A 12344-nucleotide genomic window follows, 5' to 3' on the forward strand; every position below is an offset into this window, starting at 1 on the left:
CCCACAGAGCGCGCTGAGCACATGCTTTGACAGTTACCAGGCCCCCGACAGGCAGAATTTTCTGAGGCAAAACAGGACCCAGAGGCCCTTCAGAGGGACTCGCTGTGGCATCAGCTCCGATTCCCACCCCTTGTCGTCAGCCAAGTGAGCCTCAGAGAGACAGTGAGGGCCTCTCTATCCCGCTCAGAGACTGACTTTTAACAACAGTATAAAAGCACTTCCTTTCCTCTCTCTATTTTTTCCTTTAAGCCCTGGCCTGTCCCTTGGCAGGCAGGCAACAAAAGGTAGCATTTGTTAACCATATATAGTGGATTCAAAGTCCTTTCTTTCTGTAAAATAGTTTGAACTAAACGAGTTGGGCCGTATTTGTGATACGGGTGCACGGATGCATTTGTAGGAAGAAGGATGGAAGTCTAGCGACCCGATGCTAGTTAGGGGTCCTGTCCAGGTACGAAATAATGATTCTTTGTCGTCGTTGTTGTTGAGCACGTGTGACTTTTATAGTTAGGTAGATAAAAGTTATTTTTCAAACATTTTTCTCTTGTCGCTTAGAAAGCTCTTCCTCTGTCCCTTGTGCGCCTCCTTTCTGTGCCAGCAAAGCGCCCCACGTATGACTCTAGTGCAGTGGTTCTCAACCTTCCTAACGCCGCGACCCTTTAATACAGTTCCTCATGTTGTGGTGACCCCAACCATAAAATTATTTTCGTTGCTACTTCATAACTGTCATGTTGCTACTGTTATGAATCATAATGTAAATATCTGATATGCAGGATGGTCTTAGGCGACCCCTGTGAAAGGGTCATTCGACCCCCAAAGGGGTCGCGACCCACAGGTTGAGAACCGCTGCATAGAGGGGCATCAGCCCGTCTCCCTCCCTGTTCCTCCCTTGGGGTCTGCAGCCGGGAAGGGGGCCCGTACTGACAAGGCCTTCCCAACCCCTCTGCCCCAGCTGGTCTCCTGGGCTTGGAGGAGCAGCGACAGGCTGCCCATGACTGCAGCAGAGGGTGGCCTGTGAAAGCATCCCTGAACCCTGCTTCTTCATCATCAAAGTGGGGGTAATATTCCCTGGCGATGCAGTGGATGCAGCAAGCCCAGTGGGCATCAGGCACAGAGGGCACCCCTGAATAGCAGACACCGTGATTCGTGGAAACGCTTAGAACTCAGGGGCTTCAGTACAGTTCTCAACCCTGGCAGCACTTTAAAATACAACAGGAAACGAAAAGACTGAGGTCCCGGTGGGGCAGACATCCTCGTGCAGCCAGAGCCACAAAATAATTGCCTTTGGGTCAGACATTCCACTTGCTTTCCCTCCACAAACCCACACGCACGGCGTCCTTTCCACTGACTCGAAATCACCACCTCCAGGAGGTCCTCAGCAAGTCCCCCGTGCGCACCGGGTTCCTTCAACACCCACAGCTGATTCGGAACTCAGGGGAGTTTGCACTTGCCACTGTGTCGATTGGAAAACATCCTCCAGCTACCTCTCGCGTGGCGTTGGTTTTCTGGCTGATGGCTGCTGGGGCAGGCATGCTGTGGGCTCTGTGCACACTTACACCAAGGCCGGCCCTGGAGGGACCAGTGGTCCTCAAAGTGCAGTCCCAGGACGGGCAGCACCCGCATCCATCAACTGGGGCCTTGCTGGGTCCCGCTGGGACCATGGCATTTGAAACCGTTTTCGCGGGCGATGGGGCTGGCGTCTGCCTGAACAAGCCTCCCGGTGGCTCCGGGCGGGCGGGCGCAGATGGGGGACTGCTGAGTCAGGCGAAAAGCTAGTCCCCACCTGTGTGCCACGGGAGCCTTTGCCTCCCCAATGAGAACAGGGCCAGCAGAAGTCAGAAACCGGTGCCCCAGGTGTGCGTCACGTTTCACAAGAATGGGGCACGCTACGGAGCCACCTCTGCAAGCCCGTGTCTGTGAGAACCCCTGGGGTGCACTTTCACCCCGTTGCCCATGACCATGGCCGTTCCTCATAGGAGAATTTTCCAAAAAAACCAACTTGCCCCTTCTAGGTCTATTTTAAACCTGATTACTCCTGCTTTACGTGGAACACGTAGGCTGCCAGATAGTAGCACTTCATTATAACTCCGGGGCCTCATGAAGACCTAGCTTATGGTACTGGGCCGCCGGATGTAGGCGATGATGCTTGGACATGTGCACACAAAAAACAGCCCCATGTTCGTTCCCGAGCATTCTGAGTCTTTGTGCTCGCTTTCTAGAATTTTCTGTCTGCGCCTACCTTCAGCGGGTATCACAGGGTGCTTCCTCAGTGTGGGAGCCTCAAACAGCCCCAGTCTCCCTTCTGATCTGCGCTGAGAAGACAGATCCCCCTGCCGGTTCACACGGCGTGTAGACCAGAGCACACCGGCGTGGGGGAGCCGCCTGGGGTTCATCCCGAGCCTGGCATTCCAGGGCTCTGTGCTTTGCCAGCCGCGCTCCCTCCTCCACGTGCCCGGCTGCGGAGACACGTCGGCAAGGAGGTGGGGTTACCTGGTCCTGGAGCTTCTGGAACATCAGGGGGTGCGGCTCTTCCAGGATCTTCTCGTTGAGCCGGGACTGCCCCTCGACGTTGACTTGTGACGAGGCCTTGCTGGACAGGAAGGTCATGTAGATCTCCTTGGCCTTTTCCTGCATCTGTGGGAGACACACAGCGCCTGTTCGCGGTGAGCTCAGCCCTTCCCAGACTGAGCCCAGCTCTCCCCTCCGGCCTGGCCTGGGGGCTCTGCCTGCTGCTCCATTTCCTGTCACAGAACGGCTCCCCTACCCACTTGGAAACGGTGACAGGACGGATCCTGGCCCACAGTGGTGACCTTTGGTGCCATTCAGGGAGTCCTGTGAATTCTCCCAATTAAGGACTTAAGGACTCAAGGCAGGGGAGGGAGGGGATGGGTGAAGGGGGTCCTAAGATATGGTGACGAGAGAAGATCTGACTTGGGATGGTGGGCACACAGGGCAGTACACAGATCTTCTAACATGGAAACCCACACCTGAAACCCGTATGATCATAGTAACCAATGTCCCCCCAATCAATTTAATTAAAAAAGAGGAGAAAAAATAAAGGACTCTGGGAACATTGTTCAGGCATAAGGAGCAATGAAGTCCTGGCAGGTGCACAGCGTGGGTGACCTTGAAACATCATGCTAACTGCAAGCAACCAGACACGAAAGGCCACATATTGCGTGATTCCATTCGTCTGAAACACCCAGAACGTGCGAACCCATGGAGACAGAACATGAGGGGTTTCCCGGGGCTGGGGACAGGGGAGAGGGGAGTAACTGCTTCATAGGCAAGGGGTTTCGGGTTGGGTGGGTGAGAAATTCTGGAACTGGGTAGTGGTGATGACTGTATAAGACCATGAGTGCACTTAAGGTCACTGAACTATACACTTTATTTTCAATATATTTTTATTGATGTCAGAGAGGAAGGGAGAGGCAAAGAGGGATCGAGACATCAATGATGAGAGAAAATCATTGACCGCCTGCCTCTGCACGCCCCCCACTGGGGATTGAGCCTGCAGCCCAAGCCTGTGCCCTGAACGTGATCTCTGGTTCATAGGTCGATGCTCAACCACTGAGCCACGCCCGCCAGGCTGAACTGTACACTTTAAAATGGTTAAAATGGTAAAAACGAGAGCTCTAAAAAATGGCTAAAATGATAAAATTTTACGTGCATTTTACCACAATTAAAAAAAAAAAATCAGTGGCCAGGAGAGCGCCCAGCTGATGCCGGGAGCCCGCAGGAGCCTGAGGACCAAGCGCTCCAAAGCCTTGCATTTCGGCTCAGCCCCGTGCCTGCGGGATGCATCATCCCCTCCAGGTTGCTCCGCGTGGCAGCCTCCCCGGCAGGGTGCTGCTTCCGGGTCATGAGGTGTGAGCAGGAGCGAGGGAGAGCGCACTCACTTGCCGTCCTGCGTCCCAAGGGCAGTCCTTCTGGGAAGCACTGGCCGTTAAAAGGTCTGGGGCGGAGGGGGCAAGGTGCGCACGTCTAATGCACTGGCAGCCGACCTCGGCTGGCGCAGGGACACGCTCGCCCTAAGTGCTTTGTCTTAAAAACAGCCTCGCCTGGCGGGCGTGGCTGAGAGATTGAGCGTGGACCCATGAACCAGGAGGTCAGGGTTCGATTCCTGGTCAAGGGCACGTGCCCAGGTTTCAGACTCAATCCCCAGTAGCGGGCATGCAGGAGGCAGAGGGTCAATGATTCTCTCTCATCATTGATGAGTCTCTCTCTCTCTTCCTCTCTCTGAAATCAATACAAATATATTTTTTAAAAACTAATGAACAGAAACCCGGCCTGCCTCCTTGCTGGGCTGCAGAAGGCAGCCTGGTCTTCGGGGTGTCCCCTGAGGGTTCTCCGCTCTTAGAACCAGGAAAGTGCCTGTACTCAACCTGAGGGCAGCACACAGGGGGGCTGTGTCTTTAAACATTAAAGCCTGAAGTATCACTTCACCCCAGGGAGGAGCCAGACCATAAATGTCTCAGAAACGCAGCCGGAGCTATGCTTTGCGCGGGGAGCGAGGGGCTTGAGAGGCCTGCCAATTGCCATTCTCCCCAAAGAAACCCCAGCCTGTGAAACCCTTTGGCCTCATGGAAAACACCAGAAGCTTTCAAGACCTGGTGTTTGAAAGTAGAAAAGCAGTCCTTTAACTTATTTGGGGTCCAAGGACAGGTTGACAAAAGGCCCAAGAGGCCGAGGCCTGCCCGCCTCCTGCCCTAGGAAGACTGCCCAGGCGGAGGCCGCCACCCGAGGCCCCGGAGTCGGTTCGTCAGCACCGGGCCCAGCGACAGGAGCCTCTTATAATCAACATGGCCGGTCCAACGGACAAGCGGGGCCCATGATCCAGATCCGGGTCGGGCAGCACCTTGGGGCTCTTCGCCTCTCACAGACCCACCCCCTCCACGCAGCCGCGAGCCTCCCTCCCGCTGCCCCCCTTCTCCCAGGAACGAACATTTTGGGGAAACTTCTGCCTGTTTCATGCTTCCTAAAAGCGTCGGCCAGTCAGAGGAACAGACTCCGTGCAAAGCGCTGGAGGCAGGAACCACTTCAGGCCTCCCCTCCCCCTTGAATAGTCTCTCTCTCTCTGTCTCTCTGTCTCTCTGTCTCTCTGTCTCTCTCTCTGTCTCTCTCTCTCTCTCACACACACACACACACACACACACACGTTTCCAGATGAGCCCAGGCTGTCTGGGTGGCTCTGAAAAGACGTGGAATGAATCAGTAGCTTGAGGCGTAAAGGAGGGGGTGTGAGGGGCCCGGAGGAGAGGAAGCAGGCTCTGGGGGGCCTGCTCTCACCCCCTGCCCATCCCCAGCCCCCCTTCCTGAGTGCCTGTGGGTCCCCGCGCGCCCCCGTCTCCGAGAACAGCGGCAGCGGCCGAGCTTATCTGGCCGGTAGGAAGCGTGACTGGGAAGGGAAACCCTGACGCGGCGACCGCAGGCCAGTCACGGGGAGGCCGCTGCCCGCCCGCCGGCGCTGAACAGAAAGAGGAACCTGCGTCTCGAGATACTCTGGTGGGTTTCCCAGAGCCTGGAACCCTATTCTGGCTTCTCGGGATCGGAGCAGACAACGTCCACCCACAGGCGGGGTCCCGGGCCTGCGACCCTGGGTGTGACCTGGAGGATGGCCCTTCTCCTCTCCTGCCCCCTGTGGAGGGCACCCCACCCTGCCCGAGAAGGTGCTGGAAAAGGACCCTGCCTGGGCCACGCCAGGACTCCCGGCTTCAGCGCGAGGACTGCCTGTGGGGGCGTTCGCACCCAGGGGAGCTCTTCCCAGACACCCCATGAGCCTGGGCATCAGCCCACTGTGCCCAGGCAGCCTCTGCTCCCACAGCACACATGCTGGAGGAGCGAGTTCCCTCCATGAGCCTGAACAGTCACCCCCTCCAGGAGGGGCCCAGGCACAGCTCCTGCCCCGCCCCCCACCCCCCACCCCCACCCCAAAACCCAGAAGAGCGTGGCTTTGTGTGTTCTGGTTCCTCACCCTCACCCAGGAAGCGAGCTGAAACTTTTCCCGCTGGGAAAATAAAACCCCATCTCCTTTAACTCACGTCCTCCTATAGCTAATGACCTCCCCAACCCCGCGCCCCCCCACCCCACCCCACCCCACCCCACCCACAGCTTTCTTATGGAAGCATCGCAATAGCTAAGCGTGCACAGCCAGCTCGGCCTCGCCTCCCACCGGCTCACGGAGGATCGTGTAGCAAGTCCCTCAGATGCGCTTCTGGAACGCTCCTGGGCCCTGGCCCCGCTCCCCAGCCCTCTCAGGATTCTCCAACACCCCGTCTCCTTTGTCAGCTCCTGTCCCTCTGCCCCCCCCCCCACCATAAATTCAGGGTGTCCCAGAGTTCTGCCTAGGCCAACTGCTTTCCTAGCCACATGCTCTCCCAAGATTTCAGCCCCTCCCTCGCCCGAGCTGCCAACTGATTTCTAGACATGCGGCCTTGCACGTGCGCAGACACCGCCATGTCCAGGACAGAGTGCTCCCTCCGCCAGGGGGTCCTGCAGCCTCTACTCCAGGAGGCTGGGGACCCAGATCCCCTGACACCTCCCTCCCGGACGCCCTGCCTGTCACTTCCTGCCTCTCTCCACCGGCTGTTCCTCTCCATCCCGCCACTTTCCAGAGGTGGACAAGGGGAGAGGCGCTACCTTCATTAACATGGGCTTCGGACAGAGAATGAGGCAAAGAAAATACCACCTAAGTGATTGGAGAGTCTTTCCGAGAGCTGGCTGGGGAAGTGGAGAGCAGTGGAGGGCAGCGAACGGCTCCCTGCTGGGAGTGGGGGGGCAGCAACAAACGTCCAAATGCGGGCAGTGGGTAAGCCCGCCGGAAGGGATGAGGAGGGCAGCAGGAAGAGGCCGTGAGACCCCCAGGCCCAGGCCCCCAGCTCTGAGCACCCCAGTGATCATCTCCCCCTCTCTCCCCTTCTCCCTCCACCCAGGCTGGAGTTTCCTTCTCTAAAGAACTGACCGGGGGAAGCTGCAGACGAGGCATGAAGGAGGGCAGGGAGGAGAAGCCTGCCGGACGGAGGGGTTGAGTGAAATTCCGCGGACAAACCCCCAAGTCTCCCCATTCAGCTGATCGGAGATGTGTTCGTTTATAAACATCATCTCAGGCTTGGGGCCACCAGAAAGACACCAGAGGGTCTAGAGGAAATAAGCAAAAAAAAGCATAAAAAATTTCAACAGAAGGATTTGAAGATAAAGTTGAAACCTCCAAAGAAAAGTAGGAATCAAAAGCCAAAGAGATGAAAAAATAAGGATAATAACTCGAGAACACGGTCCAGAACCATAGCTCCCAGATTAACGGTCTCCATAAAATGCCCACACGGTGAAGGAAGCCTGCCCTTCCAACTGTACAGTTCTAGAACACTGGTGGTAAAAAAAAGACCCTGTACTATTTCAGGGAAGGAAAAAAGCAAAGAAAACAAATCAGCTTCCATATAAAATTCTGATCCTCAACAGCCATGAAGACAATGGAACAATGAGTGAGTTTCAGCCTAGAATTCATCCAGTTCTATGCTCTGTCGGATTATTAATGAAGTGGGAGAGTCGGGGCGGGGGATCACATTTTCATTCAACAAGATCTTTAAACGTCTACCTTACGTGCCCCCTTTCTCGGGAGGCGATTGCCCGCCGTGCTCCAAGGCAGTGAGAGAGTGACTCCGGACAGAGGGCCTGGGGCCAGGAAGCAGGAGGGCAAAGGGCATGGCCAGTGGTGGCCCAGGAAGACCCAGGGAGCTGAGGTCAGAGGGCCCCGGAGGACTGTCCCCAGGTGAACCCGGGCCGCAGCCATGAGCTAAGAGGCCTGAGCCCGTGCAACATCATATCGCGAAGCACTTTAAAGGACGGTGAAAGAAGAAAAGCGAAAAAATGGTGCAAGAAGAAAAATGTAACTGGAGCGTTCTCTTTGGCTCAGCGGCAGACGACAAACAATACACATTTTCGTAATGAAAATGCAGCAGACAGGATGTAAGTAAGTGAAACCTCGGTGATAGGAAGAGGAAGTGGCAGACAACATCTGAAAACGATACGTGAGCAGGGAAGGAAGGAAGGAAGGGATGGAGGCGCTGGGCAGGCCTCCATGGAGACCACGTGAAGAGCCTCTGAGCTCCGAGCAGTTCGGCCTGGGCCCGGCCAAGTCCACGTTGAAAGACGAAGGTTGGAAAGTCGCAGAGGGAGCTCTGGAGGGTGCTGAGCGGCGAAGGGAACGGCCCAGCCCATGGCATCCGCCTGTGAATGAATGGATTTCATCTGAGGAGTGCACGTGTCACTTTTGGAATTTTTAAATCCTTTTATTTCTTAAATAAAGAAGGTGGTGTTTCAGCCTTTTAGGAAAACCTTTACCCTTACTTTCAATAAGAATACCAAGCCCTCTAAAATCCTGGATCGAGTTTTAGTGTTAAGTAAGACACAATAACAATAATAAATACGACAGACTCCCCCCATAACTCTGTCAACTCTAAAAGATAGTATCCATGCTCGCTTCGGCAGCCCACATACTAAAACTGTGCGAGGGATTGATGGCGGCTGACACTGGAGTGCTCATCTGCCTGAAGTGGGTAATTGTTCTCAAGATGTCAAGGCCTGAGCCAACCAAGAGAGAAGGCCAAAACTGGCAAGACAGAGGAAGTGTCAGGGACCAGGTGAACTGTGTCCAGGAAAACAGTGAAGAAGAAGGCAAAGGGGAATGAACAACCTCATGGTTAAGAAAGACATCTTAAAATACATAAAAATAAATAAAGGTGTCGTCCTATTGCAATGCCAGGGCAAGCCGCTCTCAGAGCTCTGATGATCAGAAACCTCGTCCCACCCCACCGCGTGGCCACGCCCACTCTCAGTTTGGTTTTCACAAACCTGTACAGGCTGCCCGATCCATTTCCATCCTCGGCAGAGTAAACTGGCCCAAAAGAAAACAAATTAGCTTCCATATAAAATACTGATTCCTAACAGCAATGAAGACATGTGCTGAGGAATGAGTGAATGAATGAGTGAATGAATGAATGAATGAATGAATTCAGGAGTAGCCAAAGAATGAGCACCTTGCTGGAGTTTCTTTCTGAGGTTTTGTAAAATGTAAATGCGGCTTTGTTGTAGAAGATAGATATAGCTCACAGGCTAATTCATAGGGAAGAGGCACTTGACAGAAAAATGTTAAACCACAAAGACAGTGCAAAGGGGGGGAGCTGTTTTGCATGCTGCTTGCTGAACACCTAGAGGGTACCACCACCCCAGGAACCTCACGGAGGGTAGGGTAGGGTAGGGTAGGGTAGGGTAGGGGGCATCACCCTCACAAGTTCCTACAGCCCCAGCATCCCCACCAGAAATGCAGAGATCAAGACCCTCCCAAACCAAGGGGCGCTTCCTGCCAGTCGGGGCGAATCACAGGCCCGGAGGACAGTGAAGACACAGCTCCCACTGTTCGGAGCCTCTGAGCACCGAGCCCCAGCAGGATGGACTCATGTTCAATTCTCAAGTCCAAGGCTGCAACAGCAACACAGAGTGAGAGAGAGGGAGGCTAGTTCCCCAGCCACGGGGGGTCCTCAGGTGCCGCCTGACCTGAGTGGAAAGAGCTGGAAGTCCCGTGTGCTTGGCACTGGCCCAGGCACGTGGACACACTGGGGGAGCAGACAGACAAAGATCTCAAACCTTAGGAGCCTGCATGACAGAGGGGAAAGCCAACAATCAGAAGATGAATAAAGAAATTATACAAGAGCCGAAACCGGTTTGGCTCGGTGGATAGAGCGTTGGCCTGCGGACTGAGGGGTCCCGGGTTGGATTCCATTCAGGGGCATGTGCCTGGATTGCGGGCACATCCCCGGTGGGAGATGTGCAGGAGGCGGCTGATCGATGTTTCTCTCTCATCGATGTTTCTAACTCTCTATCTCTCTCCCTTCCTCTCTGTAAAAAATCAATAAAATATATTTTAAAAAAAAAAGAAATTATACAAGAGACCAGATAAATCAGGAAGTGCTAAGGAGAGAGCCGGCTGGATGAACCTAGTAAAAGAACGGCAAACCAACCAGTATGGGTCCCCTTCAAAGTAATGGAGGCAAAAGTGAGGTTCCCGTGATCCCACAACCGCCTCAGTTCACTGTAGAGATGAACCCTCACCAAACTCCAGACGCCGTAAGTCTGATTGTGAAACTCAGTTGGGCCGACTTCTCCCCGTGCGGAGGTCCTCCTCCGCTTTCCTAAATTAGTGACTTCGAACTTACTCGAGGTTTTACTTCCCCTGCAGCCAGACACACTAGCAACTTCCCAGGCCCTGGAGTGGGAGACCGGTCTGCATCCTGGCTGTCCGCAGCTCTGTCGGCACCACACTGGCGGCCGTGGGCAAGCCGCTGTGTCACCTTCCAACCACAGCCCCTGGGAGGAGGGGAGTCGCCCTGAGGCTCATGCAGACAGGTGTGGATGCCTGGATGCTTCCCCTTCCAGGTCCACTGCCTCCTCAGGCAGCCGACAGCGAGGCAGCATTCACTGCACTGGAGCAAGCACCAGGCACATTCCAGGCGGAAAGACACAAACCTTCAAGGACTCATAGTCTGGGGGGCGGTTCAGGGGGGGCCGAGAGGGGCTGCCGGATTCTGGAAGCTCTGTCTGTAGGATGTGGATGGGCTAATGCAACCTACCACATGGCTTTTCCAGTGTTCACCTTGGTGCCCAGGTTCTCCAGGTGTGGCCCCACCCGCCTGCCAGCCTCCAGGACAGCAGAGCCAGGCCAAAGAGCACAGCAGAGCATGACCCTCAGCCATCTGGTCTACCTTCACTCTCCTCTCCAGGAATTCCTCCCCACATGCTGCCTCCTCCTCCAGGAACACGACCCCAGCCCCAAACTCCACTTCCCTGTCATGTTGGCTTAAACTCACTTCCCCTGGGGACTTCCCAGACTGCCGAGGCCTGTGCTCCCAGAACCTGCACTTCCCTTTCCAGGCTCACTTGCAGAGGCTTAACAAGCGGCTTCCCTTCCCAGCGCCTGTTCCCCAGTGAAGCTCATCTGTCTTGTCCCTGTGTGTCTCTCGTGCTTTTCTCAAGGCCTGGCCCTGAGCAGGCACTCCACAAAGATCGGTGAGCTCAGCTGAACTGAAGGACACACCAGCATGGTCTGCAGGGAAAATGATGGGGTGGCCTCGGGGCGCTGGCCCAAGTGTCAGCTTGGCCAAAAAAGGAACCTCAACTTCTTGGTTTGCCCAGTGATGGGTGGGCTGGCCAACCTCCGGGCCCCTCTCACCTCCAACACAGAAAGAGCAGGCAGAGGGGTGGGCATCTGTTTCTCTGCTTGACTCTGAGCTAGGGTTTCAGGTGATGCTGGACAAATCAACGGCACAATCCAGCATTTATGGGAGGTTGTGCCTGGGCGCCAGGGGCACTCCTGCCTGAAAGGCTGCAGCCAGCACCCTAGCTTTCCGAGGCAGGCCCCCTCTCCTGCTCTCTGAGGCCATTCACCACCCAGGAGGCTCAGGCAGCGCCATCCAGGGAATAGAAGAAGCCGACAAAAGTACATGCCAATGGCCATGTCCCAGACGGCTTTCTAGGCCGACTCAGGAAATTCAAGCTCCAGGGACGCTACCTCAGAATCCATCCTTGCCCCTACGGAGAGGAAGGCCACCCGCCCCATCTTGGGGAAAGTGTGTCTGAGTCCAGAAGAACCTCTGAATAAACCAATGGCCATTTCCCAAGCTGTTGCCTGCAAACACGTGATGACTGCTGGATTCCAGCTTTTGGAGACAGATGTGCAATAACTGGCAGCCCACAAGCCACATCTGCCCGTGGATGTGTTTTGTTTGGCAGGCAAGGCTTTACTTTCTTTTTTTTTTTAATTCTACAATATTGGATGGTTCACATCAAATTCCAAATGTTTAGCTTCTCTGGAGAAACAGGCAGCACTGGGCTGAAGACGAGAGAAATGCCTTAGGAAGAAAGGCCCCTGGGTTTCTGGGAGCAAGGGTGGGCAAGTGAAAACCCAAGTGGGCAGAACCTGAAGCAGGGGAAGGCCAGGAGCCACAGATCCCAAAGCATTCACTGCCAAAGCCAGCTCAGCAGCCAGCTGCAGCTCTTGGAGCCAGGGAGCTGCCCCCTGATGGTCCCAGGCCCCACCACTCCCTACAGCCTCACACCAAAAGCCTCCCTCATGTACATTACTTCCTGGACCCTGTAAGCATTTAGCTGGTAGCCTCTTAGAAATACACACACAAAAAAGAAAAAGAAATAGACAGTCACAGGCCTCATAAACACCTCCAATCCACAGGCCTCCTTCCCCATTATCTCCTCCACCTCCCCTTGTACCCCACCTTCAATGGTAAAAATACTGGCTGACGTTGGAATGAAAGGCTACTGCCTGCAAAGAGCACATATCT

At 54.9% G+C, this 12344-nt stretch overlaps 1 protein-coding gene across 2 annotated transcripts in view; it reads right to left on the reverse strand.

Annotated features, from left to right (window-relative positions):
• The window catches only part of RGS10 (regulator of G protein signaling 10), a 32687-nt gene that overhangs the window by 8105 nt on the left and 12238 nt on the right, over positions 1 to 12344 (reverse strand). For both annotated transcript variants that reach the window (XM_081105239.1, XM_081105240.1), the window contains exon 4: positions 2488 to 2631. In XM_081105239.1, coding sequence (XP_080961365.1) covers positions 2488 to 2631 — 144 coding nt within the window. The remainder of the gene's footprint in view (positions 1 to 2487; positions 2632 to 12344) is intronic.

Source organism: Myotis nattereri (assembly GCF_964212035.1).
Source record: "Myotis nattereri genome assembly, chromosome: 13".
Taxonomy (NCBI): Eukaryota; Metazoa; Chordata; class Mammalia; order Chiroptera; family Vespertilionidae; genus Myotis; species Myotis nattereri.